This window comes from Zootoca vivipara, chromosome 2 (assembly GCF_965207765.1).
Source record: "Zootoca vivipara chromosome 2, rZooViv2.hap1.1, whole genome shotgun sequence".
Classification (NCBI taxonomy): Eukaryota; Metazoa; Chordata; class Lepidosauria; order Squamata; family Lacertidae; genus Zootoca; species Zootoca vivipara.
In genome coordinates this window covers 113,001,860-113,027,321 of record NC_142584.1, presented here as the reverse complement: position 1 = coordinate 113,027,321, position 25,462 = coordinate 113,001,860, and the positions used below count along the sequence as shown (strand labels likewise).

Here is a 25,462-nt window from a genome sequence, read left to right as displayed (position 1 = left end):
GGGCTTGTCATCTCGGCAGCCCAGGATGTCCATATACACTGCCCAGGCTTGCGCCCCAGGGAAATCACTGTGGTGCTGCTATTGCAGAGGTTTGACTTGACCTTCAGAGGCACACTCCATTGTCTCTCAAGACAGATGGATGCCAACCAAACCATGTAAAAGTGGGAAATTGCCAGCACAGCCACAATTGACTTCAAAAGAGGAAACTTGCCTCCCGAATGAGGAGAGTGGTAAAAAGGGAGTTGAAAGGCCAAACCGAGATGGTCAAATCTTTTCCAGAGGCTTGGAAGTTCTTTAAAACTGTGATATTAGAAGTTAAGATTGAATGTAGACCAGGAAAAGTACTACCAGGGCTAAGAGGATTCCAGCATGGTTGTTGAGCAGAGTCAAGGCAGCTTTTAGAGGCAGGAAGGTTTCCTTCAGAAAATGGAAGTCTCGTTCAAATGAGGAGGACAAAGCTTAAGCAAAAGAAAGCATTCATTTTGCCATTTGTTATAGGAGCATATTGGTTTTTTTTAAAAAAAAGTTAAAACCAACCGTCGTAATTCTGCAACCACATCAAAAGCTGGAAAGAGACTATGAAGGCCATTGAAGAACAAGGTAATTGCAAAATAAAAAAATTCCTTCAGTAGCACCTTAAAGACCAACTAAGTTTTTATTTTGGTATGAGCTTTCGTGTGCATGCACACTTCTTCAGATACACTACAATCGTGCTGGAGGAGACTGCAGAGGAGCTGAATGAATTCTTCCTGCTCTTTTGTTCATGACCATGAAAGGGAGACTGCAAGGTGATTAAGGATTAAATTGGGGTGGTTCCCATCTGCCTGCCAGTTTGGTTATTTTTACTCTTGGCTTGATGATTAGCTTGAACTGTCTGTACTCTGATGCGATTTGATTTTTTAAAAGGGTTTTTTGCTTTATATTAGTGGAAATTCACTGTATCGTAAAAAGAAAAAAAAGAAGTATAAATATCTGCCAACTGAGGACAGCACCTTACGCATTGCTGCCATCAGAATGCAATCTTTGGCTTACCTTCTCAGGGGTCTAGATTTAACCCACAACACTTATGTGGATCCCCAGAGCGTTGTGACACATCCAGACAATGTGAGGGTCCTGGTGTGAGCATTCTTTGTCTTGGAAGCCTCACTACAATCAATTCTAGCTACTGAGCAGAGACACACTTTGCACAAGCTCAGAGGCGCCCTTGGTGTCATTCATCAGTGCACACGTTCCAAGTCTGAGCAGGGCAGAAATTGAAAGCAGTTGCCAGGGAGCTCAGCCTCTGAAAACCTCCCATCAAATTTAAGGCATCAGTTGGTTTGGGAAGGGCTGCTGGTCGGTAGCAGGGTCGGTGGCAGGGAACCTGCTTTGCATGCAGAAGGCCCCAGGTTCAATCCCTGCGATCACTAAGTATGGCTGGGGAAAACAGCTGCCTGAAACCCTGGAGAGCTGCTACTGCCAATCAGCGCCTGTCAGTATTTTGCTAGATGGGCCGATGGTCTGGCATTGCATAAGGGTAAGGCAGCTTTGCAAATCTGCTTAAAGACTTGAAGAGATTTTAGAACAACGCTCCACACTTGCACACAAAGGGTTACGCTGATAGAGATACACGGTCATGCCTAGATCGGCCAGGCAATTTGAGAAGCTGATGAAGCCACTTCCTGTCCCCACCTTGCCCTTTCCTGGGGGGAAACTGAGGGTTGCTGCTCTCAGCTTGCAGGGAGAGGTGAGTTAAAGGGGAATTTAGGAAGGAGGGGCCATTTGCAGAAAAGCTGGGAGAAAATGATAGACAATCCCAGAAGATCAAGGGTGTCAGTGGCTGCAGAAAGGACATGTTGTTGTTGTTTAGTCGTTTAGTGTGTCTGACTCTTCGTGACCCCATGGACCATAGCACGCCAGGCACTCCTGTCTTCCACTGCCTCCCGCAGTTTGGTCAAACTCATGTTCGTAGCTTCGAGAACACTGTCCAACCATCTCGTCCTCTGTCATCCCCTTCTCCTAGTGCCCTCCATCTTTCCCAACATCAGGGTCTTTTCCAGGGAGTCTTCTCTTGGCCCTTGTGGTCTCTTCCAACTCTATGATTCTATGATTCTCTTCTCATGAGGTGGCCAAAGTATTGGAGCCTCAGCTTCAGGATCTGTCCATCCAGTGAGCACTCGGGGCTGATTTCCTTCAGAATGGATAGGTTTGATCTTCTTGCAGCCCATGGGACTCTCAAGAGTCTCCTCCAGCACCATAATTCAAAAGCATCAATTCTTCGGCGATCAGCCTTCTTTATGGTCCAGCTCTCACTTCCATACATCACTACTGGGAAAACCATAGCTTTAACTATACGGACCTTTGTCGGCAAGGTGATGTCTCTGCAAAAAGGACATAGGAAGCCCCTTTGTACTGAGTCAGACCAGTACAGCTAATTTTCTTTATTTCTTTTTTAATGCAGAGAGAATAAACAGTTTGAGGAGAAGCTGAATGAATTCTTTGCTATGTTTTGTTCATGAACTTCAAAGGGAGGCTGCAAGGTGACTGAGGATTAAATTGGGGTGGCTTATTTTTACACTTAACCTGGGCTGCCTGTGTTTTGGTGTGATCCAGTTTTTTGTTCTGTAATAGTGGAGACATGCTATATAGCAAGCAAATGTACAAATATCTGCTAATCGAGGTTAGCACCTTATGCAGTGATGCAGAGTCAGCTGAGGCCTGAGTAAAAAGGAGCAATGCCCCTCTGGGAATTGCAGATGGGGTGGGAGAACAGGGTGCTAAGATTGCTGGAGTGGTACAGCAGCTGCCTTGCATGCAGAAGGTCCCAACATTCCCTGCCTGACATGTTCGTTATGTTCTTCTGTAACCTCCAGTATCAAATATTTTTGTTTCTGCTCTGCTCAGAAAATACACTGGCTTATCTGAATTTACTCCTCTTCCAGCTGCTTTGCTTTGCTGCAGATTCCAGTCATAGTTTGGTCTGGATCCACCCCTTGAAGGAGAATGGCTGAAGCACAGGTAGGGAGCCACCAATGCTCCCCCCTCTCATTTTGTTCCAGCAGTGGGGGCTGGTGCCCCCTTGGACAGGTAGTGCGGGAGGCAGGGAGCTCAAATCATAGCTGCCAAGTTTTCCCTTTTCTCACGAGGAAGCCTATTCAGCATAAGGAAAAATCCCTTTTAAAAAGGGATAAAATGGCAGCTATGGCTCAAATAGAGGTGGTTACACAGAGCCAAATGACAGGCAGAGCCAACTAATCTAGGTTTATCCCTGTTCTCCTCCTCCCTGATATGAAGGCAAAATTGAGAGGGAGGAGGAGAGGAACCCAAGAAGCAGTGCACCCCCTGGCCTTGTTGTAAGAAGGCAGGCAGGCAGGGAACAGTAGGTTGAGGACAAACTGAGGTAGATGGGGCAGTCCTTTCATAATGGACCAGCCTTCCCTGCTTTCTTGGAGTACACAGGAAATTGTGCTTTATTATATTTGTCTGACACAGCATATGAGGACAAAGGACTGGGAGGGAGGAGAGGAAACCAAGCTCTGCTAAAAAGTCTTTCACTAGCCAAAATCCCTGCTCAGAAGTGAGAACTCAAGTCGTCTCCCAGTGGACTAGCTAGTTGAGGCTATATTTTAATCAAGAGAGAATTTAATGTTTCAAAATGTGCCCCCTTTCACACCTTTTGTTATAGCATCCTCTGGTTTGCCCGAAAAAAGAGGGAGACATCAAAACTGAGGATCAGCAGAGTAGTGAAGACCTTCTGGTAGGCATCCTTAACCCACTCACTAAAGTAAAAAGATGGAAGGAACTTCTTCACTATTAATGCATGGAACTCCCTGCCACATGGTGTGCTGATGGCCACAGGCTTGAGTGGATTTAAGAGTGGATAACACCCGTTCATAGAGGGACGCGGGTGGCTCTGTGGGTTAAACCACAGAACCTAGGGCTTGCTGATCAGAAGGTCAGCGGTTCGAATCCCTGCGACGGGGTGAGCTCCCGTTGCTCGGTCCTAGCTCCTGCCCACCTAACAGTTCGAAAGCACGTCAAAGTGCAAGTAGATAAATAGGTAACGCTCCAAGCGGGAAGGTACATGCCGTTTCCGTGCGCTGCTCTGGTTCGCCAGAAGCTGCTTTGTCATGCTGGCCACATGACTCGGAAGCTGTCTACGGACAAATGCCGGCTCCCTCAGCCAGTAAAGTGAGATGAGCGCCGCAACCCCAGAGTCGTCCGCGACTGGACCTAATGGTCAGGGGTCCCTTTACCTTTTAACACCCGTTCATAGGGACATAGGAAGCTGCCATATAACAAGTCAGGCCAAACTGGTCCTGCTAGCTCAGTATTTTCTACACTGAATGGGAGCAACTGACCAGGGCTTCAGGCAATCATTTTTTCCCAGCCACGCCTGGAGAGCCTGGGGGTTAAACCTGGAACGTTCTATAGGTTGTCTGAGTCTTTTTGGAGGGGCAGTGCGGGATCCAAATTAGTTAAATAAAAATGTGAAGTAGGAATTCAACATCCTGAGAATCTCACCTTCTTTCTTTTTATTTGTGATGTAAAATGCACACTGCTAGCACTGCTGTCAAGATACGACTGAGAAGGCATGGGCAGAGACCACATGAGCAGGCAGTTCTTCCTCTCTCATAATAACTAGAACCTAGGACCATTCAATGAACATTGGGAGATTCAGGGCAGCCAAACCTAAGGATTGCTTCACACAGTTGAACTATAGCATTCGCTCCCACCAGAGGCAGTGAAGGCTACCGACTGAGATGGCTTTAAAAGAGGATTAGCATCTTTGAGAGATGCTCGGACAAATTTATGCAAGATAAGGCTACCAATGGTTACTAGCTAGGATGGCTGTTCTCTACTTTCACTTCTGAGGCAATATTTGTTAAGGGTAATGATTTAATTGCCCTGAAATGGGAATGTTTGCTTCTGTTGAATTGATGTGTATTTTTAGCATGGGTGCCCCCCCCTTTGGCAGTTGCTCTCTCATGTGATTGGCTGGCTGTGAGTCACATGAGAGAGGCATTCCATTCTGTTGTGACTGTTATTCAAGTAACTGTCGTTTTTAACTGGCTTTCTGCTTCTGTGTGTTTGTGTGTGTGTGTTTGTGTGTGTGTGTGTGTGAAGGAGAATGGCTGCTGAGAGGTTTCTCAGGATCTGCTAAGGACAGTGTGTTTTTCTGAAGTGAATCAGACAGAGGAGATTCCCTAAATGTGAATAGGGAGAAACCTGAGCATGATATTGTAAATATATTCTTCTAAGTTATATGCTTATGGAAGTAAAGGGTTATTTGCTGTTGTGCTTAGGTGCTGCTTAGAGGCCTATTGTCTAAGACATCTGGTTGGCCACTGTGAGAACAGGATGCTGGACTAGATGGGCCATTGGCCTGATCCAGCAGGACTGTTTTTATGGCAGTTTCTAATCATAGCTCATAGAGCTATGGATTCTCTGATCTTTGGGTTTTTCTCCCAGGCTCACCACCCACTTCTTAAATCTTGCCTTCTGACAGAGAGAAATAGAAGCTGAGAGGATTAAGATTGTCCGGGAGTGGAAGGAGATGCACCAGATTCTCGATGAGCAGCAGCAGCTCTTGCTGAGGTGGCTACAGAACATGGAGGGTGACGTTCTCCACAGAAAGAAGGAGGTTCTCCGAATCACCAGGGAGACTTCCCTCCTCGGTGACCTGGAAAAGGAGAAGGCGGCACAGCAGCCATTACAGGTAAGAAGAGTGGGATCTTGGAAAGTTAGTGGCAAACTAGGAATCTGTGCGCTTCTGACTGTTGCTGGACTACAACTCCCATCATGTTGCCTGGGGCCGATGGGAGCTAAAACTTAATTAAATTAAATGTATTTTCATTGATTAATCAGTTACTTGATTGCTTAAAAAGTGCAGATGAAAATGGTTCTGACGAAAAAAATAAATTTGTTTTCCTTGCAGCTTTTAGTATAGTAAAAATAATGTTTCATTGCCCAACAATGCTCCTATTATTGATCAAAAGGATTTTTCATTGATTATACCAGGGGTGGGGAAATCCTGACCTCCCCTAAGGGGCCATTTCTGATGAGTGGACATAGTTATCAATGACATCAGATGAAGCATTTTCTTTTGCCCGTACAGTCTGTAACCAAACCACCCGGCAAAGTTGAAGGTCAGCTGTGTCCTTACCTGCCCCACACCTGGTGTCATATGGGGTAGGTGGGTGTGGCTTGAATAAAACACCCTCAGGGGCCAAATTAGGAACCCTCCAACTGACAATTGAATCTGCCATGAACATTTGGCCTGTAATATACAGCATATAATAATTTCTGATAGTTCAAGGCTGCATACCCTCTACATTTTAAAAGCACATTCAAAGCACATTTTCCCTCTTAATGATTTCTGGTGCACAGAGTTATTATTACCAGGTGCCCTTAACAAACTACAGTGTGTAGCATTCTTTGAAAGAATTAGCTTCGAATTACCTTGCCTGTCATGCACAGCAGAGCAAGAATATTCTTTGGCAACTCCACATACTGTTCTTTTCATCTTTTCTTTTGTTGCAGGGTTTACACAGCACTGGCTGCAGGTGAGCTCTGGATTCAATTTCACTAGCTCCTCTTGTTGGGCAGCAATCAGTGGGTGGGGGAAGGAATTTGAGGGAGAGCCCACACACAGTTTCTTAAAATGTCCTTGTACCAGGAGCAGCCAACATTTTGTCCCCCAAATACTATTGAACTCCAGCTGCCATCATCCCTGGACAACAGCATATTCTTAGCCATCCCTTTCCTGGGCCCTGCACTATAAATTGAAAGCAATATCATGTCACTTAAGACAGTCATGGCTCCCCTCCCCGCAAAGATTCCTGTGAATTCCATAAGTTTCAATCCTTATGTCAGGGTGTTGGACTAGACAGGCTCTTTGGCCTGATCCAAGAGTTCATGGATGTTTCTCCTCTTCCTCCTCCTCCAACAGAGACACTTAACACTCTCTCTCTCTCTCTCTCTCTCTCTCTCTCTCTCTCTCTCTCTCTCTCTCTCCTTTCTTTCTTTTGCAGAGACGATACATTCTTCCCAAAACCACAGCCAGATTTGGGGGAGCTGGAGCAGAAGCTGAGCGATTTCTCCCACAAAAGGGCTGCTTTCCTGGAAACGCTGCTGGCATTCAAAGGTGAAGAAGGATTTTTATTTGCTAGGATCTTTTGAAAAGCCACAATGACATATAGGTAAAGTGAAAACAAAAAAATGCACAGTTGTGTCTAATGTTAGTCCTATGCAAAGTGGACCCATTGGAATTAATCCAGAGGACTATGGCCTCATCTGCATTTAAATATACAGTACAGTCAAACCTTGGTTGTCAAATGTAATCTGTTCTGGAAGCCCGTTCGGCTTCTGAAATGTTCAACAAGGTGCGGCTTCCGATTGGTTGCAAGAGCTTCCTGCACTCAAGCAGAAGCCGCATTGGATGTTTGGCTTCCGAAAAACATTTGAAAACTGGAGCATTTACTTCCGGGTTTTCGGTGTTCGGGAGCCAAAACATTCCAAAACATAGCCGTTCGGGAACCAAGGTTTGACAGTACATTTAAAGTACAGTGGTACCTCAGGTTACAGATGCTTCGGGTTACAAACTCCACTAACCAGGAAGTGGTTAAGAACTTTGCCCCAGGATAAGAACGGAAATCACTGCGCAGCAGCAGCAGGAGGCCCCATTAGCGAAAGCACACCTCGGGTTAAGAACCGTTTCAGGTTAAGAACAGACTTCTGGAACGTACTGTTTTAAATGAGAATGGCTTCCCTCAAAGAATTCTGAGAAGTGTAGTTTGTTAAGGGTGCTGAGAGTTGCTGGGATACCCCATTCCCCTCAGAGTTCCCTGCAAAGAGGGATTGCTTGTTAAGCCACGCTGAGGACTTTTGTCTACTGATTGTCTGTGACATCAGTGTCGCCATGCCGCCGATGTATGAGAGGCAGGGCTTCTCCATATGTCCTTTAAAATTGTGCATGCATGATGATTTGGGCTCATGATGACATTGGGGAGGTTATCCCTGCTTTCAACCCTGTTTCAGCCTGCAAACGTTTTAGGGCGGACCTACTGATAAGTTTCCAATCAGAGCATGTTCCCCAACTTCCTGCTGGAATCCTGTAACTTTTTACACCACACATGTTCCAGTTTATTTTTTGGACCTGCTTTTGTGGCGCTGTAAACCCAGGAGTGTCGCTCCAGATGATAATATTGTGGTAATGTTGTGAAAGCATCACAGGGCTACAACCTCTGGTTCGTCCTGTTTGAATACAGCATGAATGGGCTAATTAGTGTGTTAATTGCTAGGACGTCCACCAGCAGTTGGAAGGGGCCCTGAGAGATAAAGAGAAAAAGGACAAAATTGTGAAGAGTGTTACCGTATTTTTCGCTCCATAAGATGCACTTTTTCCTCCTAAAAAGTAAGGGGAAATGTCTGTGCATCTTATGGAGTGAATGCGTCTTATGGAGCAAATCCCCCCCCCCCCCAATTTTCTGTTGCATGAGATTTTTCAACTGTTCGTAAATGTTCTTTCAATGCTGATTTCATATCTGAAGTCAGTTTTGTTCTGTAAGCTCTAGGGTTGTTGTTTTTTGGCAATTCATGTTTTTCACTTTTCGCCATAATCTTCGTTTTTCGCAATGCAAGAATTCAATATTTTATTAAACACATAGCCAAAGTAATACAATTGTACAATATGATTATAAATGTAAGTGACTTATATAGCATTGAACATGACCATAGCTGCCAAGTTTTCCCTTTTCTCACGAGGAAGCCTATTCAGCATAAGGGAATTTCCCTTAAAAAAAGGGATAACTTGGCAGCTATGAACATGACATGTACGGCATTGAAAATGACATGCATATCTATGTACAGTTGAAGGTATGCAAAAAAAATGTATTCCCTTGGGATACAGTATATACAAGCTGCTGTTATTCAGGTAAGAATTTGTGCTTGTATTTTTCCTGCTCTAAAAACTAGGTGCATCTTATGGTCAGGTTTGTCTTATGGGCAGCGAAAAATACAGTGATTTTCTTTCTTTCTTTCTGCAGGAGATCTGCATCTGGAGTTGAAGAGGAATGGAGGTACAAATACACTTTAACTTTAAAAATAAAATAAAATTACATACAAGAGACCACCAGTGAAGGCTAGCCCAACACATTTTGCTGCCTGAATGAAGGATGATAATATATAAGTATTTTTATAGCTCAACATTTCTAATCTTGCAAGGTTTAAATTTCTTTTTATATTATTATTACAAAATAATAACCATAAATAAATAAGAATAAAAATGTGCACCCCACCACCGAGACCATTCCATTGTAACTATCCAAACTCCCAAAATTTCAACACCTTTTGTGATGGTTTTACCCCTTCCACTTCCTAGTTATAATAATTTGTGTGGCTGTCAATAAATTTGTGAGCAAGTCCTTCATAGCCTGTGAACCTTCCACCCCATCGTAAATGGATATAATGCTACTTCTGGACTTTCAGTAAGCTTTAACCCAGTAGTTTCTGTTATCTCCTTAAACACCCTTTGCCAAAAAAAATTGTTCATATTTACACCCCCACCACATGTGAACATAATTCCCTGTTTCCTGGCATCCCCTCCAACATAACACTGAATATTCCTTTTTTGATTTAATCTGACTGGTGTTAAATACAATCTCCAAACTAATTTATAATAATGTTCTTTTATTCTTAAATAAATTCCATGAAGATAGGAACACAGGAAACTGCCTTATCCTGACTCAAAACCACTGGCCCATCTGGCTCTGTATTGTCTACTTTGACTGGCAGTGGCTCACAAGGGTTTCAAAGAGAGTCCCTGCCTGAACCTGGGACCTTATATGCAAAGCAGATGCTCTGCTACTTAGCTAAAACCCCTTCCCACAATGATTGAAAACATAGAATTAATTAGATTTTGCTGCATTAATATAACAGTATCCAACTTGCTTATTTCTAGCAGGAGACGGCCAGGTGAGCAACATGGAGGATGAGAAACCTCTGATGGATTATACTGAGCAACAGGAACGGAATGATAGGACAACGGAAGGAGCAGCGGAGAAAATGTCTCTGTGCCCTGAATTGAAGGCCACTTCTGAGAGTGAACATGGTTCAAAAAGAGAGCGGAGGAAGTGTCTGGACAAAGGGGAGGAGGACAAATCTATTCCCTGCAAAGGAAACAACTGTGACCTTGATGGGCACAAAGTTCTGCCAAGGACTCAACAGACTAGGAAGCAAAGTATGTGTGCCGAGTGTGGGAAATGCTTCAGCCAGAAGTCAAACCTTATTACACATCAGAGAATCCACACTGGTGAGAAGCCGTTCGAGTGTGCAGACTGCGGAAAGAGCTTCTGCCAGAGATCGGGACTCATTTCGCACCAGAGAACCCACACGGGTGAGAGGCCGCACAAATGCTTGCAGTGCGAGAAGAGCTTCCGGTTCCACTCCAACCTCATCGTGCACGAGAGGACTCACACGGAGGAGAAGCCGTACAAGTGCTCGCGTTGCGGGAAGCGCTTCAACCAGCGGTCGAACCTCATCAGTCATGAAGGGAGCCACCGGCAGGAGAAGCCGTGCAAGTGTTCCGAGTGTGGGAAAAGCTTCCGCCGGAGCTCGGAGCTCACTGTCCACATGATGACCCACACGGGGGAAAAGACATACAAGTGCCTCCAGTGCGGGAAAGGGTTCAGGAGGAGGACAGACCTCATTGTGCATGAGAGGACCCACACGGGAGAGAAGCCATACAGCTGTCCCGATTGCGGGAAAAGCTTCAGCCAGAGGTCGGGCTTAATTGCGCACGAGCGGATGCACACAGAAGAGAAGCAGCACGAGTGCGTGGTGTGCAACAAGGGCTTCAGCCACACCGCACACCTTGCCGTGCACGACCTCGCCACGCACCACCAGAACCACACAGGCGAGAAGCCAAACGAATGCGCAGGCTGCGGGAAGAGCTTCTGCCAGAGATCGAAACTTGCCGTCCACCAGAGAACCCACATGCGTGAGAAGCTGCACAAATGCTCTCACTGTGAGAAGAGCTTCGGCTTCCAGTCCTACCTCATTGCACACGAGAGAATCCATACCGGGGAGAAGCCGTTCAAATGCTCGCATTGTGGGAAGGGCTTCAGCCAGCGGTCAGCCCTCAAAGGTCACGAAGGGACTCACCAGGAAGAGAAGCCGTACAAGTGCTCCGAGTGCAGGAAAAGCTTCTGCCGGAGCTCGGAGCTCCTCGTCCACCTGATGACCCACACGGGGGAGAAGCCGTACAAGTGCCCTCAGTGCGGGAAGCGCTTCAGGAGGAAACCGGAGCTCACCGTCCACGAGAGGATCCACACGGGCGAGAAGCCGTACAAGTGCACAGACTGCGGGAAAAGCTTCAGCCAGATGTCGGGCCTCCTCAGTCACGAACGTACCCACCGGGAAGAGAAGCCGTATGAGTGCTCCAAGTGTGGGAGGGGTTTCAGGAGGAAGCCGGACCTCACCGTGCACGAGAGGACCCACACAGGGGGAAAACCGTACAAGTGCGCTGAGTGCGGGAAGGGGTTCAGGAGGAGGACAGATCTCATCGTGCACAAGAGGACCCACACAGGGGAGAAGCCGTACAAGTGCCCTCACTGCGAGAAAAGCTTCAGGCAGAAGTCAGGCCTGAACATGCACAAGAGGACCCACACAGAGGAAAAGCCGTAGAAATGTGTGGTTTGCGACAAGAGCATCAGCCATGCCTCACACCTTTCTGTGCATGAAATGACCCACCTGGAAAAGCAGCCATTTAAGTGCCAGGACTGTGGGAAAAGCTTTGGCTGGAAGCTGGATCTCACTGTGCACTGCCGGAACCACACAGCGGAGAAGCCATACGAATGTGTGGACTGTGGAAATTCAGCCAGAGGCCAAGCCTACGTACGCATGAGAGGACCCACTTGGGCAAGAGGCTCTACCCGTGTGTCAAGTGCGAGGAGAGCTACCAGAACAGCTCCAACCTGAAGTCACACGAGAAGACCCATGTCAGGTGCTCAGAGTGTGGAAAAAGCTTCATGGGGAGTTTGGATCTTAGCAGACACCAGAGATTCCACACTGGAGAGAACTCATGAGCAGCCCAATTATTTGGAAAACTTATTTAAAATAAATAGTGGTTTTGCACATTGCTGTTCACTGTTGGCTGTTGACTGGCGTATGTGGGTGTTGGTTGTTTAGCATTGTGGGACGCCATCATAATAAAATGGTGCTGTAGCTCTAGGTTCAAGCAAGGGGGCTGAAACGAAAGGTTTGGCTGATTATTTAAAATAGAGTAGTTCCACTCTCCTTGCCTCTACAGCTTCCAGTGTTCTTCTCTCACCCTCATTTCACTCCCCTTATCAGACAATTCCTTCTTGGTTTCCTCTGGACCAAGGATGGGGAACCTGCGGCCCTGCATACATTGTTTTATTATTATTATTATTATTATTATTATTATTATTATTATTATTATTATGGAACATAATGTATTTATATCACACCTTTTTCTCCAGGGAGCTCAAGCTGGCATACATGGTCCCCCCCTCCCCAGCTCATTTAAAACCTGCATATCTTTGCTAACAGATAGACTGTGTGATTCTTTTTTCTAATGAAACAAACTTTTCTTCTTTTTAAAATCATTTGGAACTGTCCCCCCCCCCTTTACTTTTACTCCCAACGGATGGAGATTTGTTAACTGTAACAGCCAAAACTCTGAAAGTATGATATTCCCTTATTTGAAAGTAAAACATTCCCTTATTTGCAAAGTTAAGTGTCTGTGATTTATTCTAATCTAAGTATTTTCATGGGAAACGTTTAAGGGCGGGTGAGAGCAGATGTAAAATCTAACCCAAGTTTTAATGTACTTGGAGCAATTGGCCATTGTGCCAACTCTGCTACAAGAGAGTAATAATCTTTTTCAGACCTCTTTCTCCAACAGTTAGGAGACCCACTTAGTGCCCTCCCAGTCCCAGAACTGCCATTCCAAAGTAGCTTAACATCACTCCCTCTTCTCAGGGAACTGCAGGGCTTCGCCCACATATGGTTTTTACAGGAAGCAAAATATCAGTGTACTTGTGCACGTGATCTTGCAAAACATCTGCCTGTGTGCGTGTGACCGAGATCTTGCAAAATATCTGCCCTTGTGTGCCCATACACTGGGCCAGGCTCGGGTGGCGCTGTGCTCTAAACCATGAGCCTCTTGGGCTTGCTGATCAGAAGGTCGGTGGTTCGAATCCCTGCGATGGAGTGAGCTCCTGTTGCTCTGTCCCAGCTCCTGCCAACCTATCAGTTCAAAAGCATGCCAGTACAAGTAGATAGATACCGCTGCGGCGGGAAGGTAACCGGTATTTCCATGTACTCTGGCACTCGTCAACAGTCCTCTGTGCGCCAGTAGCGGTTTAGTTATGCTGGCCACATGACCCGGAAAGCTGTCTGCAGACAAATGCCAGCTCTCTCAGCCTGAAAGCGAGATGAGCGCCGCAACCCCATAGTTGGATTTGACTGGACTTAGCCATCCAGGGGTCTTTTACCTTTTACACAGGGCCAGATATTTTCCAAGATCTCTCTCTGTCTCTCTCACACAAAACATGGGCAGATATTTTGCAACATCATGTGTGCACACACAAGTTCCTTCCTGTTAAAACCTAGAAGACAGTTTCTAGCAAGGGTTGGGAAAGATCTGAATGCTCACCGGCTGCATTCTGAGGCTGTCCCTTTCAGGGCACTGAAAGTGAGTCCAATGTGCTAATTCCAGGAGCTGGGGCGAAGGAGAGAGAGCTTCAAGGGGGCACATTTGGGCCTCAAGGCTGAGGTTCCTACCCCTGATTTAAAATCCCTAGATGACAGAACAGGCAAAAAGTTAATTGTTCATACAGGCACAAATCAGGAAAAATGAGATACGTTCCCATGGTGGCGTGGCAAGAGGCAAAATGGGCAGAGCAAGAAATGTAGTTTTTACCGTTGCACAATAAGGGAGTTCAATTACCACCATCATCAAAAATTATAATTTATGTCGCCCACCTGATAAGGTTACCCCAGCTACTCTTGGCAGCAGCTTCCAATAAATTAAAACACGGTGTTCCAACCTGCACTGGATGATGATGCTGGTATTGATGATATAAAATGAAAATGAATAGTTGACAGTTGGATTATTCACAGGTAGGTAGCCATGTTGGTCTGCCGTAGTCAAAACAAAATAAAAAAATTCCTTCCAGTAGCACCTTAGAGACCAACTACGTTTTTCATTGGTATGAGCTTTTGTGTGCATGCACACTTCTTCAGATACACCGAAACAGAAGTCACCAGAACCTTATGTATAGTGAGAGGGTGGGGAGGGGTATTACTCAGAAGGGTGGTGGGAATGGGTGATTGGCTGATAGGTGTGGTAAACCTGTTGACGACTGTTAACGACTGCAATTGGCCTTACAGGAAAAAGCAAGTGGATTAGATGGCTATAAATGGCTTTATCATGTATAAGGAGATAAGAAACCAATGTCTCTATTCAGACCAGGTCTCTCCATGGTTTTAAGTTTGGTAGTAAGTTGCAATTCAGCAACTTCTCTTTCCAGTCTGTTTCTGAAATTATTTTGTAATAAGACAGCTACTTTGAGATCTTGTATAGAATGTCCTGGGAGATCGAAGTGTTCTCCTACTGGTTTCTCTGTCTTGTGATTCCTGATGTCAGATTTAAGTCCATTTATCCTTTGGCGTAGGGTTTGGCCTGTGTTTGCCCAATATGGAGAGCTGAAGGGCACTGTCGGCATTTGATGGATTATTGGCCTGATCCAGCAAGTTCTTATTCCCTGAATAAAAAGGATGTCGAGAGAGTCTCCTGTTTAAATAATTTATACAAAACAGCCGCTAGAGGGCTCTTTTTGTATTTTCTCCTTTCCTAAAATCCAGAGGCGTTTTGCGCTGCTTCTGAAATTGCCTCTCTGTGTTGTGAAATGCAACACCAAGAGGGGCTGGGCTTCCCATGAAGAGGCTGCATCCGGTGAGAGAAATACAGGGAGGGAGGAGGAGGACAGCCAGGGGGGGAAATGCACGGGAGATCAGGCAGGGAGAGCTCGGAGTCCCTTGCCCTTGCCTGCATCCGAGCCTTGGAGCAGATTTCAGGGGGGCTGTCGAGCATCGAGGGGCCACGATGGCAGATTCGAATTATTAGATGCTCTTGCTGATCTGCTTTTCACGCACAAATGCCTCAGTGGATCCCCTCTGACGTAAAACCACGGAGCGTCGTGACACCTTCCAGACAATGTGAGCATTCTCCGCCTCCAATTCCGTTACAGCTACCGAGCAGAGAAACACTTTGCACAAGCTCAGAGGCGCCCTTGGTGTTGTTCATCAAGGCACGCCTTCCAGGGCTGAGCAGGGGGAAACTTGAAAGCAGTTGCCAGGGTGCTCACCCCCTGAAAGCCTCTATCAAATTTAAGGCATTGTCTGGTTTGGGAAGAGCTGTGGCTGGGTGGCAGAGAACCTACTTTGCATGCAGAAGGTCCCAGGTTCAATCCCTGCGATTTCATGTTCCTCTGTTGCTGGCCAATCCCATCTCTGCCCCTTCTGAATTTGCCAGCTGCTTCTCTTTGCTGCAGATCCGGGTTGTCCACCTTAGTTCATTCTGGAACTCCAACCCTGGAAGGAGAATGGCTGGCACCGAGGAAGCGCAGGTAGGGACCCACCAAATGCCTCCTCTTTCCTTCCCAGCAGTGGTGGCTGGTGCCCCTCGGGACAGGTAGGGCGGAAGACCAGGAGCCCAACAGGAGGTGGCGCCAGAGAACCAGTGACCAGCAGAGCCAACTAATTCTAATGGTTTGTCCCTATCTTCCTCCTCTCTGCTAGAGAGGGCAAAACTGAGGACCAGCCTCCCTTAGTTCCTAGGAGTACATCTGGGATTATAATTCATTATATTTGTCAGTTGCTTTTCTCACAGAGTGACTCAAAGCAGCTCACGTTAATTGTTATAAACAGTGCTTTTTTCTTAAAAACAATGTTTAGGGGTACTTTCATTTTGACTCTAGAAAATCACCATTTTATAGTTCAGGTTGGGGAAAATAAATACAGTAAAAAAAAGTACAAAGACTCACAAAATGTTTAGTGGTGTGCGTACCCCTGCGTGTGTGTCCCCCCCCAAAAAAAAGCACTGGTTATAAACAAACGAAGATTACAGCTCTTGTTGTTTAGTCGTTTAGTCGTGTCCGACTCTTCGTGACCCCATGGACCATAGCACGCCAGGCACTCCTGTCTTCCACTGCCTCCCGCAGTTTGGTCAAACTCATGTTCGTAGCTTCGAGAACACTGCCCAACCATCTCGTCCTCTGTCGTCCCTTTCTCCTAGTGCCCTCAATCTTTCCCAACATCAGGGTCTTTTCCAGGGAGTCTTCTCTTCTCATGAGGTGGCCAAAGTATTGGAGCCTCAGCTTCAGGATTTATCCTTCTAGTGAGCACTCAGGGCTGATTTCCTTCAGAATGGAGCGGTTTGAGCTTCTTGCAGTCCATGGGACTCTCAAGAGTCTCCTCCAGCACCATAATTCAAAAGCATCAATTCTTCAGCGATCAGCCTTCTGTATGGTCCAGCTCTCACTTCCATACATCACTACTGGGGAAACCATAGCTTTAACTATACGGACCTTTGTCGGCAAGGTAATGTCTCTGCTTTTAAAGATGCTGTCTAGGTTTGTCATTGCTTTTCTCCCAAGAAGCAGGCGTCTTTTAATTTCGTGACTGCTGTCACCATCTGCAGTGATCAAGGAGCCCAAGAAGGTAAAATCTCTAGTCTATAATTAAAAGGCAGGACTAACAGCTCTAGTCTATAATTAAAAGGCAGGACTAACTGATCCTGCCTCACAAGAGGGGCCACAATGCCACCTTTCAATTTATTTATTTTATTGTATTCATATCCCACCTTTTTCTCCATGGAACTCAAGGTAGCTTGCATGCTTCTCCCCTTCTCATATAATCCCCACAACGACCCTGTGAGGTAGGTTAGGCTGAGAGTGAGTGACTGGCCCAAGGTCACCCAGTGAGCTTCATGGCTCACATGGGGTTTCGAACCCTGTTCTCCCAGGCTTTAGTGTGACACTCTAGCCACTACTCTCTGGGTAAAGGTAAAAGGCTTTGCTGGTGCTTAAAGATAACTGAAGATGGCACCAAGCATACCTCCCTGGGAAGACCATACCACAGACGGTGTGTGTGTGTGTCACTACTGAAAAGGCCTGTTCTTGCCACCTTCCAGATTTCTCATGGAAGGGGGCACAAGGAGAGGGTCCTGAGATGGTGATGACAAATTGTTTCAACACATACTGTATCTAGAAACATAATGGGTGAAAAGCAACATGCTTGTGTATTGCAGCAGCACCAAACATGCCTTTACACCACCCACACCCTATGTGCTTAATTTCTAAAAAATATATATGAAAGATTGATTTGATTTTTTCCATTCTGCTTTTTCCAGCAACGAATGTTGAGCTCAAAGCAGCTCACAATAATCACAAAAGCATCGCAGAACAACAAAACTTCGCAATCTCTAAACTATTTCAATCACAGCAGTTTTAAGGTTTCAAAATGTGCCTCCTTTCTTTTCTTTTTTTATAAAGCATTTTATAAAATTTTCCAAATAAACACATTAAAGACAATAAACAAAACAAACATTCAAAAACAAATACAACACACACACTTATCTTTTTAGCAATTCTTTCCAAATTTCTCCTTCCCAATGCTCTGCTGAGCTTGACTTCCCTCCCTCCCCTCGTTTGGTTTTCTATTCAGCTCTTATCTCGCAGTTCCTTTATTCCACCCATTTCAAATCAATTCGTAGGATTTATTTCAGTCCTGCAAGTGTCTTTAAACTTCTACAGTTCTTTTCCATATAGTCCACAAATTTACTCCAATCTTTTTGGAACCTTGTTTCCCCCTGGTTCCGGATCCTGCTAGTCAGTCTCGCTAGTTCCGCATAGTCTATCATTTTTGTCTGCCACTCTTCAATCGTAGGTAAATCCTGAGTTTTCCATTTTGGGGCTAACAAAGTCCTAGCCGCGGTTGTTGCATACAAAAATATTATATAGTCCTCCTTTGCAATCTCTTGTCCGATAAGTGCTAATAAAAATGCCTCTGGTTTTTTGGGAAAAGTATACTTACAAATCTTTTTCAGTTCATTATATATCATTTCCCAAAATCTTTTAACTTTTTCTCAAAATGTGCCTCCTTTCACCCCTTTTGTTACAGGGTCGTCTGGTTTTCCTGACAGGAGAGGGAGACGTCAAAATCGAGGAAGAAAAGAGCAGCGAAGAGCTACAGGTATGCATCCGTTAGCCATCCGCTCGAGTGAGAAGGAAAGAAAGGAACTTCTTCACACAGCGCATCATTAAAGCATTGAACTTCCCGCCACATGGTGTGGTAACAGTTGCAGGCGTAAGGAGCTTTAGGAGCGGGTTCTGACATTTCAGAGCTCTTTGTGTGTTTTCATGACACAGCATATGAGGGAAAAGGGCTGGGAGGGAGGAGGGGAAACCAAGGTCCACTAAAAAGTCTTTCACCAGCCATAAACCCTGCTGAGAAGTAAAAGCTAGAGTCTTTTCTCTGTGGACTATTTTAATCAGAGCGGTTTTAACGTTTCAAAATGTGCCCGCTTTCATTCCTTTTGTTACAGGATCGTCTGGCTTGTCTGGCAAGAGAAGGAAACATCAAAATCGAGGAGCAAAAGAGAAGCGAAGATCTGCTGGTAGGTATCTGTGAACCACCCACTTTAGTGGGGAAGAAAGAAATCATTAATCCATGGAACTCCCCGCCACATGGTGTGGTGATGGTCACAGGCTTGAGTGGGTTTAAGAGTGGATAACACAAGTTCATGGGGACATAGGAAGCTGCCTTATAGTGAGTCTGGCTATCTGTCATGGATGCTTTAGGTGAGATTCCTGCATTGTGGGGGGTTGGACTAGATGACCCTTGGGGTCCCTTCCAACTTTGCAATTATATGATTCTGTGAGTCAAACCAAATTGGTCCAGCTACAGTGACTGACAGCATTTCTCCAGGGCTCCAAGCAAGGAGTTCTTTCCCAGCCCTTTCTGGAGGTGCTGGGATTTGAACCTGGGACCTTCTGTATGCAGAGCAGACGCTCTGCCACTGAGCTACAGCCCTTTGGGTGATTGGCAAGGTGGGAGCCCCAGCCACCTGTCAAAATGTCCTGTGGAAGGTCAGGCTCTGAGCCACTGGCTGGTTTCCTATTCCCCTACCCCTGTGCTAAACCATGGCTTATCAAACTGTGGTTTATTTACACATGGTTTGTTTCATCATCCGAAGCATGAATACAAACCATTGGTTATAGCAAAATAAAAAAATTCCTTCAGTAGCACCTTAAAGACCAACTAAGTTTATATTTTGGTATGAGCTTTCGTGTGCATGCACACTTCTTCAGATACACTAGAAACAGAAGTGTCAGACCCTATATATATACAGAGGGTGGTGGGGGTGGGTGGGAATGGGAGATGGGCTGATTGGGGATGGGTGGGTGGGAATGGGAGATTGGTTATAGTTTGCCTTAGTCACCCCTGCGAATCTGCAGTTCCCTGAAAACACTTCCCCCAAACAGCCACTTTCCCAAACCTCAGAGCATGTTCAACAGCCCATCAGAGGACGGATGCTATCCCACCTTGAGGTTCCTGCCAGCTGTTGAACAGATCCTTCTGGCTTCGCCTTCCAGCGGCTCCAGCAGAAGCAGAGGCAGCTGCCTTGTAGTTCACTGGTCCGCCCAGATCAGTATTGTCTACATGCACTGGAGCTCTGGTTGGCCACGGTGAGAACAGGATGCTGGACTTTGGCCTGATCCAGCATGCCTGGTCAACACTCATTGGCCTAGGGGATTCTCTGATCTGTGGGATCTCCCCCTAAGCTCATCATCCCCCTTTCTATAATCTTCTCTTCTGGCAGAGAGAGATCGAAGCGGAGAGGATGAAGATTGTCAAGGAGTGGAAGGAGATGCACCAGATTCTTGACGAACAGCAGCAGGTCCTGCTGAGGTGGCTAAAGAACGAGGTTCCCCGAGTCTCCAGGGAGACTTCCCTCTGCAGTGAACCAGGAAGGGAAAAGGCACAGCAGCTGTTGCTGGTAGGAAGAGTGTTGCAAAAATAAGGTTGTAGTAAAATAATGTTACATTGCTCCTGCTGTTGATTAACAGCGTACCTGAGGCCCAGTATACCTGAAGGAGTGTCTCCACCCCCATCGTTCTGCCCAGACACTGAGATCCAGAGCCGAGGGCCTTCTGGCAGTTCCCTCACTGCGAGAAGCAAAGTTACAGGGAACCAGGCAGAGGGCCTTCTCGGTAGTGGCACCTGCCCTGTGGAACACCCTCCCATCAGATGTCAAGGAAATAAACAACTATCTGACTTTTAGGAGACATCTGAGGGCCGCCCAGAGTGACTGGGGAAACCCAGCCAGATGGGTGGGGTATAAATAAATTGTTGTTATTGTTGTTGTTAAAAGGATTTTTAATTGATTATAGCAGTGTGGGGAAGTGTTCTAGATCCTGCCCTGCCCTAATGAGCCATTTCTGACAGGAGGACATAGTTAGCATGACACCAGGTGAAACATTTTCTTTTGCCCATACCAGCGAGGCAGCGTAGGGTGTTCAAAGTCAGCTGAGCAATTATATGTCCCAGACCTGGTGTTATGTAAGCAAAACAGCCTTGGAGGCAAAATTAGGACCCCTCTGAAAGACGGTTGAATCTGCCATGAACATGCTGGCTGTAATGTGCAGCATTTTATTCCTTTTTATTTCTGATCAAGTTTTAGACTCCGTGCACACAATATCTTTAAAGCACATTCAAAGCACATTCCCCACCCCCTCAATGAATTCTGGGCGGTGCAGTTAACCCCTCACAAGGGTACAATTGCCAGGTACCCTTAACAAACTACAGCGCCTATCGTTCTTTGAGAGAAATAATTGGCTTCAAATGGCTCCGCCTGTCATGCACAGCAGAACAAGAATCTTCTCTGAGAAACTCCATAAACTGTTCTTTTCATCTTTTCTTTATTGCAGGGTTTACACAGCACTGGCTGCAGGTGAGCTCTGAATTCAATTTAACTAGCTCCTCCTATTGGTCAGCAATCTTCTCTGAACTATGAGGTGCCGGGATCAGTGGGTGGGGGAAGGAATTTGAGGGAGAGCCCACACTCAGCTTTTTTGAGGTTCTTATACCAGGGCCAAGGGACGTGGGTGGCACTGTGGGTTAAACCACACAGCCTAGGGCTTGCCGATCAGAAGGTCGGCGGTTCGAATCCCCGCGATGGGGTGAACTCCCGTTGCTTGGTCCCAGCTCCAGTCAACCTAGCAGTTTGAAAGCACGTCAAAGTGCAAGTAGGTAAATAGGCAGGAAGGTAAACGGCGTTTCCATGTGCTGCTCTGGTTCGCCAGAAATGGCTTTGTCATAATGGCCACATGACCTGGAAGCTGTACGCTGGCTCCCTCGGCCAATAACACGAGATGAGCACCGCAACCCCAGAGTCGGTCACCACTGGACCTAATGGTGAGGGGTCCCTTTACCTTTTTATACCAGGGCCAGCCAACTTGATTTCCTTCAGATGCTGTGGCACTCCAGCTCCCATCATCCCTGACCATTGGCTGTGCTGATTGTGGGCTCATGGGAATTGGAGTACAATGGCATCTTCCTGGCTACCACCTGTACTGTAAATGGAAAGCCGTATCATCACACTTTAAGCAGTAATGGCTCCCCCTACCCAAAGAATCCTGGGATTTCTAGAAGCTTCAGTCTTTATGTCAGTGTGAATCGTTTGGCCTGATCCAGCAGGGCAGTTCATTGATGTTTACCCTTCTCTTCCTCCAATAGCAACACCTATTCTTTTTTTTCTTTTTCACAGAGGTGATACATTCTTCCTGAAACAACAGCCGGATTTGGGGGAGCTGGAGCAGAAGCTGAGCGATTTCTCCCACAAAAGGGCTGCTTTGCTGGAAACGCTGCTGGCATTCAAAGGTGAAGCAGCTCATTATAATATGAAGGCATTAAAACCTAGCAAACGGCATTTTCATCCATGTAATAGCATCTTTTAAAAAATGACATATAAGTAAAGTGAAAAGAAACAGTTCACAGTTGTATCCCGTGTCAGTCATATGCAAAGAAGACCCATTGGAATTAATGGAAAGGGCTAAGGCCACTTCCGCACCAAATATTTAAAGCTGTATCATACCACTTGAAGTAAGTATGGCTTTCCCCAAAGATCCTTGGGAAGTGTAGTTTGCTAAGGGTTCTGAGAGTTGTTGGGGCACCCCTGTTTACCTCACCGAGTTACAACTTCCAGAGTTCTCTGAGAAGAGAGATTGATTGTTAAATAACCCTGAGAACTGTTGTCTGCTGTCTGTCTGTCACCATGCCATGGATGGCGAAGGGTGGGGAGAGATTCTTCTCCTTTATGTACTTCAGGGCAGTTATCCTCGAGTGCTTTCAATACTGTTTGTGCCTGAAAAGGTTTTAAGACAGATCTACTGACCTGTTTCCAATCTGAGCGTGTTCTCCAACTTCCTGTTAAAATCCTGTAACTGTTTATACCGCACATGATCTGGTTTAAATTTTTTGTCCAGCTTTCGTTGCCCCCCCCAAAACCCCACCAGCAAGTCTGAAGGGGTTCTGAGAGAGAAAGATGGGAAACTGCAAAATGGTGCATGCTGTTAATTGTCTAATTTCCTTCCCTAGAAAATCTGCATCTGGAGTTGAAGAAGAATGGAGGTACATAGATATATATAATTTTAAATATGGATACTAGATGCCCTCAGTTATATTTTACTGCCTGAAGGGAAGGATTATAGTATATAAGCACATTTATCGTTCAACATCTAAAATCTTGCAAAGTTTCGTGAAGATAGGAACACAGGAAATTGCCTTATACTGACGTTAGTCCATCTAACTCAGTATTTTCGACACTGATTGTCAGTGGCTCTCCCGGGTTTCAGACAGTGAGTCTTGAAGTATAGGTGGGTTCCCATGAGGCAAGACACAGTGATCACAGCAAGAACCTTTATTGAACTACATTACTAGATAACAGGGGCAAAGCAACTGCTTATACACATTTGTGAAGGCCTGGGCCACTCCCGCTCCCAACGTGATTCTAAACTTCCAAGTTGCAAATCATGAATCAGAGTTTAGGGGCCAATGGCAGAGGCCCAAATCCAGAACTGTTCTGTGATTGGATATCGTGTATCAAATCAGAACACAGGAGCTCAGAATCCTTAGTCCAGACTCGAGCTCAGGCAAACACACACCACTGAATACATAACGAGTCTCTCTCAGCCCGACTTGGGAATGCCTTTGGGGACTGAAACTGAGACCTTGTGCATGCAAAGCAGATGCTCCGCTGCTTAGCTACAGCCTTTTGCCATAATGATTTCAATCACCGAATCAATCAGGTTTTGCTGCATAACAGTATATCCAACTTGCTTTTCTCTCTAGCAGGAGAAGGGCAGGTGAGCAAAATGGAGGATGAGAAACTTCCTGAATCGGAAGCAGCTTCTGAGGGTGAACATGGATCTAAAAGAGTGCAGAGTCTGGACAAAGGGGAGGAGGGGAAATCTGTTCCCCGCGAAGAAAACAACTATGACCTTGATGGGCACAAAATTCAGCCAAGGACGCAACAGGTCAAGAAGCAGAAGATGTGTGGCGTGTGCAGGAAGAGCTTCAGCCAGAGGTCAAACCTTATCACACACCAGAGAACCCACACGGGCGAGAAGCCGTACAAGTGCGCAGATTGCGGGAAGAGCTTCCGCTTCCGCTCCAACCTCCTTACGCACAAGAGGATCCACACAGGGGAGAAGCCATTCAAGTGCCCGCTTTGCGGGAAGGGCTTCAGCAACCATTCGGGCCTCGTCAGTCACAAAGGGACTCATCGGGAAGAGAAGCCGTACAAGTGTGCCCAGTGCGGCAAGGGTTTCAGCAGGAGGCCGGGCCTCGTTGTCCACGAGAGAACCCACACAGGGGACAAGCCGTACAAGTGCCCCGACTGCGGGAGAAACTTCAGCCAGATTTCGGGCCTGATCGCGCACGAGCGGAGCCACATGAAGGAGAAGCCATTCAGATGTGTGGTTTGCGACAAGTGCTTCAGCCATGCCTCTCACCTGGCTCTGCACGAGATGACCCACATGGAACAGAAGGCGTTTGAGTGCCTGGATTGCGGGGAAAGCTTTGGCCGGAAGCTGGACCTCGCTGCCCACCGCCGGAACCACACGGGGGAGACATCGTACGAGTGCGCGGACTGCGGGAAGCGCTTCAGCCAGCGGCCAAGCCTGCGTGCCCACGAAAGGACCCACTTGAAGAAGCTCTACCCATGTGTTGAATGTGGGAAGAGCTTCCGGAGCAGCTCCAACCTGAAGTCCCACAAAAGGACCCACATCGGAGACAAGCCCTACAAGTGCTCAGCGTGTGGGAAAAGCTTCAAGTGGAGCTCCAACCTCATTGCCCACGAAAGGGCCCACACTGGAGCAAAGCCTTACAGGTGCTCGGACTGTGGGAAAAGCTTCAAAGGGAGCTCAGATCTTAGCAGACATCAGAGAATCCACACAGGAGAGAACTTGTGAGCAGCCTAATTATTAGGAAAAGGTGTTTTAAATAGTGGTTTTGCATAGCACTCTTTGTTCCCTGTTTGAGGGGTTTGTTGTTGTTGTTGCTGCTGCTGCTGTTGTTGACAGGCATATGTGAGCATTGGTGTATGTCATGGGGCGGCATCATTATAAAATGGTGCTGTAGCTCTAGGTTCGAGCAAGAGGGCTGAAACGAAAGGTTTGGCTGATTATTTAAAATGGATTACAGTGGTACCTCTACTTACGAATTTAATGCGTTCCGAATGCACATTCGTAAGTCAAAAAAAATTGTAAGTCGAATCCCATATTTTTTCATTGGGATAAAAAATTCGTAAGTCGAAGCAACCCTATCTAAAAATCCGTAAGTAGAAAAAATCCTATCTAAACCGCATCCAAGATGGCGGACGGAGCTCCGTTCATAAGTAGAAACATTCGTAAGTAGAGTTATTCGTAAGTAGAGGTACCACTGTATGTGCTGATATTGACAATGGTGTCTTCAGAATTTTACATAGCAGGAGATAAGCATACGGATACAAACCAAGGTGCAGATTAAGTTTCGTTCCCACCCAGGGGCCACAGTTTACACACAGGGAAAAGTCGTTCCAATTTCCAGGTGACATGTTAAATGCATTTGTTACATACAGAGAAAAGCGATGTCATTTATGCAGTCTTGAAACATTGGAATAAAGGCATTTTTTCACAGTTGTGCAGTGTGAATGGATTGTTTCCTTTATTTGACAGCATTTAATATGAGGTTACTAGGTGCTCCAATTCTAGGGGCCCAGGCTGCCGCCCCCCATATTGAGGGGGCCTGGTGCAACGTCATTGCATGAAGCTACTTTGGCCTGCAAAGCATCTCCTGATGAAGCGGGGACTGGCAGGGCCTAGCATAAGGATGCACTGGGCGGCACGTTGTT

The 25,462-nt window shown here is 46.2% G+C and overlaps 2 protein-coding genes across 12 annotated transcripts; both read left to right on the top strand.

Annotated features, from left to right (window-relative positions):
- The first annotated feature begins 1,600 nt into the window (after positions 1-1,600).
- Positions 1,601-12,119, top strand: LOC118078704 (uncharacterized). 6 transcript variants are annotated; one of them, XM_088663818.1, is made up of 9 exons: positions 1,669-1,726; positions 2,441-2,519; positions 2,922-2,997; positions 3,665-3,736; positions 5,489-5,698; positions 6,523-6,545; positions 7,014-7,126; positions 9,027-9,059; positions 9,944-12,119. In XM_088663818.1, exons 3-9 carry the CDS (start codon positions 2,983-2,985, stop codon positions 11,662-11,664), a joined length of 2,187 nt encoding a protein of 728 aa, XP_088519944.1. In that variant the 5' UTR covers positions 1,669-1,726; positions 2,441-2,519; positions 2,922-2,982; the 3' UTR covers positions 11,665-12,119. The 6 variants fall into 6 exon arrangements, with proteins under 6 accessions (XP_088519943.1, XP_088519942.1, XP_088519944.1 ...); XM_060270387.2 differs by having other exon boundaries at positions 9,941-12,119; XM_060270392.2 differs by lacking the exon at positions 2,441-2,519 and having other exon boundaries at positions 1,675-1,726; positions 9,941-12,119.
- A 742-nt stretch (positions 12,120-12,861) lies between these two features.
- LOC118081178 (uncharacterized) lies at positions 12,862-25,250 on the top strand. 6 transcript variants are annotated; one of them, XM_088663842.1, is made up of 9 exons: positions 12,919-15,225; positions 15,561-15,635; positions 18,190-18,261; positions 18,614-18,685; positions 19,892-20,068; positions 21,000-21,022; positions 21,839-21,951; positions 22,669-22,701; positions 23,425-25,250. In XM_088663842.1, exons 2-9 carry the CDS (start codon positions 15,612-15,614, stop codon positions 24,540-24,542), a joined length of 1,632 nt encoding a protein of 543 aa, XP_088519968.1. In that variant the 5' UTR covers positions 12,919-15,225; positions 15,561-15,611; the 3' UTR covers positions 24,543-25,250. The 6 variants fall into 6 exon arrangements, with proteins under 6 accessions (XP_034963359.2, XP_034963360.2, XP_088519968.1 ...); XM_088663843.1 differs by having other exon boundaries at positions 15,561-15,777; positions 23,422-25,250; XM_035107470.3 differs by having other exon boundaries at positions 12,921-15,225; positions 23,422-25,250.
- Positions 25,251-25,462: the final 212 nt, after the last annotated feature.

Excerpts from the sequence above, each read along its gene's own strand:
- LOC118078704 (XM_088663816.1), top strand. The coding sequence starts at position 1,616 with ATGCCTAGATCGGCCAGGCAATTTGAGAAGCTGATGAAGCCACTTCCT. Across the intron at positions 7,127-9,026 it reads AACGCTGCTGGCATTCAAAG|GAGATCTGCATCTGGAGTTG; the intron begins GTGAAGAAGGAT and ends TTCTTTCTGCAG. Across the intron at positions 9,060-9,940 it reads GGAGTTGAAGAGGAATGGAG|CAGGAGACGGCCAGGTGAGC; the intron begins GTACAAATACAC and ends GCTTATTTCTAG.
- LOC118081178 (XM_035107468.3), top strand. The coding sequence starts at position 15,165 with ATGCCTCAGTGGATCCCCTCTGACGTAAAACCACGGAGCGTCGTGACA. Across the intron at positions 18,686-19,891 it reads AGAGAAGCGAAGATCTGCTG|AGAGAGATCGAAGCGGAGAG; the intron begins GTAGGTATCTGT and ends CTCTTCTGGCAG. Across the intron at positions 21,023-21,838 it reads TTACACAGCACTGGCTGCAG|AGGTGATACATTCTTCCTGA; the intron begins GTGAGCTCTGAA and ends TCTTTTTCACAG.